The sequence below is a fragment of the Gymnoscopelus braueri genome (genome assembly GCF_963280865.1).
Source record: "Gymnoscopelus braueri genome assembly, chromosome: 18".
NCBI classification, from domain to species: domain Eukaryota; kingdom Metazoa; phylum Chordata; class Actinopteri; order Myctophiformes; family Myctophidae; genus Gymnoscopelus; species Gymnoscopelus braueri.
The window spans coordinates 8,022,526-8,029,787 of NC_137618.1; the positions used below are offsets into that span (position 1 = coordinate 8,022,526).

The following is a 7,262-nucleotide window of genomic DNA, read 5'->3' on the forward strand; positions in this document are numbered from 1 at the left end:
AATTATTGACACATTTAATACTTTTATACATGTAGAAATAGCCGAAATTGCTGATCTACAAGCTTACAACGCGTCACTTCGTGGCGCGTTGTAAGCTTGTAGATCTGCTATTTCTGCTTTTTTAATATTTGAATATGTGTGAACATTTTTCAACATGGAAACGATTATGACGATTATGATGATTATGTAATAATTGTGACAGGCCTACCGTGGCGTGGAGAGGTAAATAAATGTCAAAGGGACATTTATTGTGGGCTTTTCTCAGTTCCCTTCTCTGTTGCCCTACCAGTTTAAATGATCGGGGAAAACTTATCCCTAATAAAAATGTTATATATAAAAAACATAATAATAATAAATGATCAGGGAGTTGTAAGGCCGATATGTAATGCATGGCTGATGCTTTCTCCACCGTGTCTTCACTTCTTCATGACCACAGGACCACATGCAGGCATTTCATGCATTCATGTCATCACCGTTCTGATATGATCTGGAAGAGAAGAGAAGTCAATGTCAACTCGCCCACCTATAGGGCCATGGCATGAAAAACCATGATCTTTCCACTCAAATAGAAAATGTATGTAAGATGTCCACTCCACAGACACACTATGTGACCACAGGCATCACTCTTAGAACTATGCTAAACTAGACACACTCCACCATCACAAACACAGAGTTGATATAATACTTACAGCGTAATTTGTTCTAGAAATACAAGAGAATAGAATAGAATAGAATAGTAGTCTCAATAACAGGTCCACATTCTGTATGCAATTTATTCTTTAGTACATTCAGAATATGCAATGATATATTAAGTGACCACTTAAGACACTATTTTATACTTCAGCTATTTGAAAATATCAGATGTATAAGCTCACAATGCATTTAACCATCCATTTAATAACTAGTTATAAGTAAAGTGCATGGATAAAATATTGAATATCAAGCACAGCTGGTGGAAAGTAACTAAGTACATTGACTCAAGTACTGTACTTCAAAGCCCTATTTTATACCTCACAAGTTTTCAAATGTATACAAATCTTTTGAAAATAGCAGATCTACAAGCTCACAATGCGTCGCGTGAGCTTGTAGATCTGCTATTTTCAAATGGCCGAAATGTATATAGGGCTGAAGTGGGTAATGTATGTTTTTTTGTAATAATAATAAAAATCTACAAAGTAACTAGTAACTAAAGTTTACAAATAATTGCAGTGGAGTAAAAGTATAACATTTGCCTCTGAGATGTAGTGGAGTAGAAGTAAAAGTACTGAAAATTGGATATAAAACCTCAGAATTGTACTTAAGTACAGTACTTGAGTAAATGTACTTAGTTACTTTACACCACTGAGTACTTCCACTACTGCTAAAAGTCACAATCAGTACCTTGTAGCCAGTCTACCCCTTCCTGGAGGCCTTCTCCTTTGATGGCATCACTGGCACTGAAAAGACAGGTAGAGAGCTGTTCTTTCATCACTTCAAATTTCACTTGTTTATCCTGCATCCTGCATGAGTTCTCTCTCCTGGTTGGATAAAACTGGTATCCCGACCAGAAAATGTATTATTTGTTTACTAAGAGCATTAGTCATGTTTCACCTCGTCTGTCACAAGCGTCATGGCGCTACTTGTTCCTGGTTTTTGACATTTCTACATTTACAACTTGCACATCTACATAAAAGTTCAAATTTCAAATATAAAGTGCTTAGCCCAAGGCCACGGATGTAATAAGTTAAAACGCCAGGGTCTAAGTACCTGCATTTTCCGCATTGTTCAATAAAAAAGCATTTTAATCCGATTGGTGGCCATTTTCTCAAAATGTCCTTCATATGCTTTCAACTACGCGACCCTATTGGTTGGAAGGTATATTGCACTCTGATTGCATAATAGCTCTATGAGGAAACGGCTGCCGATTGGATTAAAATGCTTTTTATTGAACAATACGGAAGATACGGGTACTTAGATCCAAGCGTTTCAACTTTTTACATCTGTGGCCGTAGGGTCAGTACTTTATATTTGAAATGTAAACGTTTATGTAGATGTACGGGTTGTAAATGTAGACATTTAAAAAATCATGGAACAAGTAGCACCATGACGTCATGTTTCAGGGCTAAAAGAGCGTAATAGACAGGGAGACCTCTATAGGTTACTAAACACTCTATATAACAATGATTACTATCAGAATATAGAGCTATTTGACACTTATTTTAACGTAAAAAAAACATTGCTTACAGCACCTTTCAAGCAACATTTTCTTTTGTGTTTTTGAATGAATAACAGAGCCTTTCCTTGTCCTCACAAGAGAGCTCTCAGCATGAACTCTAACCACAAACACAACCTCTACACAACAGCACCACTTTGTGGTATTAATGTGGAACTACAACTAGTGATAGTGTTAAACAGCAGTGTCAGTAATATATTGTTGAAGTAGCTGTACTTCAATTAAAGGAAGGGTACGTGATATATTTTGGTTAAAACATTTTTTTTGTTATTTTTTTGTTAAAAGGTTAAAGCTCAATATTCTGGTAGTAAGATATGGTGGATGTGGTGTCGTCCCTCCCTCCTTAGGGTAAGTGAAAGTGAGGGAGGGACAACAACACCACATCTACCATATCTATCAATCATGTTACAAACAGTTGGTATTAGTAGTAGAAGTAATATGTAGCACTGCAGTGAATTGACAGAATTTCAGCTAAAGAACTAGTTATAGAATAAACTTGGTTCTTTGCTGAAATCCCACCAATAACTCATGCTATTCTAAGAGAAGGTGTGCCATGTCACCGCTGTTGGGCAGAAACCTTACATCTTCATATTTCAACTTCTGTTTTTTGTTATTTTTCATAAAATGTGTTTTTTATGAAAAATTTACACAAAAAAATAAAGTTATTTGAGTTTGAGATCAGCTTTTTTTCCCCTTTTAAAAAAAAACTTGTAATAAGAAATTGAAGGTGGTTAATTCTGTCTGTGGGTTTTATAAATATTTAACCAATGATAATTATTAACAAGAGCTTGTGGCTAAATAACTACGTTGGTTTCCATCCGGCAGCAATGCTAATACAGCGTATGTTCTTCTGTGAGAAGGTGTAGCCTACTGTACCATATGTGCCAGGGCTTGTCTTTGATGTTTTCCAGACACAGTTGCTGGGACACTTTGACAGAGGACACGGAATCTTTCAGGTCCGTCTTGTTGGCAAAGAACAGGACAGGCATCCTCCTGTTCTTTATGTCTGGAGCAGGGAAACAGTGACATAAACAGGCTTAATGTACAGCAAACAGTGACAGACAGGCTTAATGTACAGCAAACAGTGACAGACAGGCTTAATGTGCAGCAGTGCTTTTCAAACACACACACACACACACACACCAATGGGCCAAACTCCAGTCACACCTGTGTTTGCTATTTTTGAAAATGTGTGTGGAAAGATTATTTTAATTCAGGGAATTTATTTTATTTTCACCTATAATGACATGCTATATGGATTTACAGTACATGCATTGTTATACAGGTTGTTAAACAACCACTTAAACCCCCTAGACGTGGTAAACTGGACACAACGCGTTGTGAGCTTGGGAATTTGTGGCTAATGCTCCCCTAGGCTAGAATATGGATGCTGGGGTTAATATAATGTACATAAATTGTACATATACAGTGAGAGTTGTCAACCCTCTGTCTCTCTTACCCTGGTGGTTGAGAAGAGTATCCAGCTCCTCTTTGGCAACAACCATCCTTAACTTGTCACCACTGTCGATGACAAATATGATGGCATGGCTGTCCCTGAAGAGGACAGGACAAAATGCATCATTACGTCCATTTTAATAGTGTGGGTATGATGTGTAATAGTAACATGTTGGTCTCTTAATAAAACCTATTAATTAGGCCTGCAGCTAACAATTATCTTCGTAATCAATTGATTTGTATAACCCCCTGATTATTGATGATACTTCACTGAACCCATTGTTTGATTACTATAGTGTAATTTGATGCATTATCTGATTATTGACTGATCGACTGACTATCTAATTATGTCACCCCTACTTTGCGTGCGTGCGTGCGTGCGTGCGTGCGTGCGTGCGTGCGTGCGTGCGTGCGTGCGTGCGTGCGTGCGTGCGTGCGTGCGTGCGTGCGTGCGTGCGTGCGTGCGTGCGTGCGTGCGTGCGTGTGCGTGCGTGTGTGCGTGCGTGTGTGTGTGTGTGTGTGTGTGCATGCACTGTACTTGTAGTAGTGCTCCCAGAGGTTTCTGTATCTGCTTTGACCAGACATGTCAAAGATAGTGAAGGACAAACTGTATGAAGACAAAATCACAAATATCAGATTTACCACCAAATTCACACCACAATTAGTATACCGGTACATATTATATACATATAGATCAGAGGCTCTTAAACTATGGGTCGGAACCCCAAGTGGGGTCACGCATTGACGACTAAAAAACAAATGATCCTTCCGATTAAAGGGCAAGACCACAGACGGTTTTACTTGTTTTTGAACAGCATAGCCTGTGAATGCATTTGCGTTTGTTTTGTGCTTTAAATTGAGTTCCTTTATTTAACCTTTATTTAAACAGACATAGTCAAGACAAATTAAGAACAGATTCTTCTTTACAATTGTGACCCGCAAGGCCATTTAACCAGGCCTGTTCTGGCAACAGATATTTAGAAAGTGGAGCCGAATATAACATGGCGCCAACTCAATTCTGTCGCCCAATTACTTTGAATGGTGTGTTACTGTATGCTTCCATTCACAAATGTCTACAGGAACACTCTTCTGTAGCTTTTAAACTACAACTTTAAATTGCACCATAAATCATGTGTGGAGTTCTCAAAACATTTCCCCCACAAAAAAAAGTTTGAGACCCCCTGATATAAATGAATGAATGACTGAATGTACCTGGAACTCTTGAACTTTTCAATATTGAAACCAATGGTCGGCACAATATCTTCAGTGTGGGTCTGTTCACATTCACACACGCACACGCGCGCACACACACACGCACACGCACACACAAAAGGCAGACAGACAGACAGGTAATGGCAAAAGCATGTCAACATGGTTAGGGTGTAATTTGAGACCATTTTGATGTGGGTGTTTACCTTACTAACATGCTGCCATTCCAATGACAGTGGATGCTGGAAACAAAAAACAGTTTGATCTACACAGTAAAATCCTCTGTGTTCATTTATATGTTCCTTATGATGGGGTCCATTTGGTTACGTTTGTACACTCTCTGAGTTAACCTGACCAGACCCCGGTTTACTTCCTTGACCGGGGAACCCCAGGGGTCTACACTTGGTCCCCTCCTTTTTTTCCCCCCTCTACACCAAATCTCTTAGCCGAAAAAAACACAAGCTTGTGAAACTTGTAGATCGGCTATTTTCGCCCAATGTTTGTTTATTATTTTTTATGAACGCTAGGGTTCATGGGGTTAAATTAACACTCAGGATTTTACGGTGTAGATGTATTTTTATATGCCAATCTAACTAGATACCATAGATGTTTCACACAATCCATCAAGTGACTCCAAGTTACATAATGTCAAAATCAGCTTTAGTTAATAGTTACTTTGCAGATTTAAATTATTAATACAAAAACGTTAGCCATTTAAGCCCTATAGGCCATTCAAAAATAGCCGATCTTCAAGTTTGCAACGCATGGCAAGGCGTTGTGAGCTTGTAGATCTGCTTTTTTGCAGAACAAAATTCACACACTTAGAAAAATGTGAGTACTTTTACTTTAGTAGAGAAAGTATATTTTGGTGCCAATTCATTGGTAATTGTATTCAAGTCAACTCTTGAATACAGGCTTTTACTTGTAACCGTGCATTTTTATACGGTTGTACTTCTTCACCACCGGTCAAAATACAGTGGTGAAAAAAGTACTCAATCTTTTTACTTACATAAAAGTACGTAATTCAAAACGTACTTGAGTAAAAGTACAAAAGTATTGGTATCAAAATATACTTAAAGTCTCAAAAGCCTCATCATGTCATTCTTGATCTCATTGTGCAGAAATGTCCCATTTCAAGTTTTCAAATGTATAAAAATCTTTTGAAAATATCAGATCTTGTAGATCGGCTATTTTCAAATGGCCGAAATGTATATAGAGCTGAAGTGGGTAATGTATATTTTGTAATAATAATCCAAATCTACAAAGTAACTAGTAACTAAAGTTTTCAAATAATTGTAGTGGAGTAAAAGTAGCCTACAATATTTGGATCTGAGATGTACAGTAGTGAAGTAGAAGTAAAAGTATAGAAAATTGGAAATACTCAAAATATTGTAAATAAAGTAAATCTACTTAGTTACTTTCCACCACTGTCAAAATGTACTGCAGACAGACTTACATTAGCAGGTTTGAGTCGGTTGATGATGGTGGTTTTGCCGCTGTTGTCCAGTCCCAGACATAAGACGTTCACCTCTTTCTTCCTGATCCCCAGCCAGGCGGACAGCTTATCCAGCAGACCCATTACCTCTGATCAATGGGTTTACATTCATTAAACACGCCACCACCTCATCGATCATCAATTCAGCCCCCTCCTCTAATCAAGTTCAATGGTTTCATCAGGCGAACATGCTGATGGGGTGGCGTATAGTGGCGTATAGGTCTCTGGGTGCAGGACAGTATAGCTGACTGTAATGGGTGCTGCTCAAGGTGCTCAGCTTGGGTCAGTTAATCTGATTGGATTAAAGAGGATTAGATGCTCTGAAGCACCCAGTGACTGGCAGTGCTGGCAAAATACACTGATTCTGCATCTGAAATCAACAAGTTTAATTTTAGAATGCCAAGAATGGTTAGGTCATAGTTTGATGCTTTGGCATGGGGGGGGGGGGGTCAGCCACCAAGAGAGCATTGAAAATCCCCTTTACTTTACTTTATTTATTTATTTCCGGGACTGTGCATTAATGAACATTTCAATCAATTCATTATACCAGATTTAGCTAGAAGGTCATTTCCATCTGTAGTCCCTCATACAAATACACAAAGAAAAAACAACATACAAACTGCCTGCTAATTAAAAAATATAAAATACCATGTTTAAACTGTATAGTCTAGCCAATAGACAATCAAAACTGTAAAAATGTATCAATGTTCACATGTTTGAGATATTTTTTACCATTGTTTTAGTTGTGTTTTAAACCTACTCAAGGTGGGGCTTTCCCTTAGAGTGGCTGTCTTTGGCTATTAAAAAATAGCAGATATACAAGCTCATAGCGCGTCAATGTCGCCATGAGCTTGTAGATCTGCTATTTTAGGAAAATCGTGACAATGTGAA

At 38.1% G+C, this 7,262-nt stretch overlaps 1 protein-coding gene across 1 annotated transcript; it reads right to left on the minus strand.

The window, feature by feature from the left end:
- Positions 1 to 461: 461 nt before the first annotated feature.
- Positions 462 to 6,455, minus strand: LOC308105760 (ADP-ribosylation factor-like protein 6; the record flags this gene model as incomplete). Its single annotated transcript, XM_080456687.1, has 8 exons — positions 462 to 487; positions 1,381 to 1,436; positions 3,089 to 3,218; positions 3,672 to 3,766; positions 4,206 to 4,274; positions 4,880 to 4,941; positions 5,083 to 5,118; positions 6,318 to 6,455. 8 exons carry the CDS (start codon positions 6,453 to 6,455, stop codon positions 462 to 464), a joined length of 612 nt encoding a protein of 203 aa, XP_080312813.1.
- Positions 6,456 to 7,262: the final 807 nt, after the last annotated feature.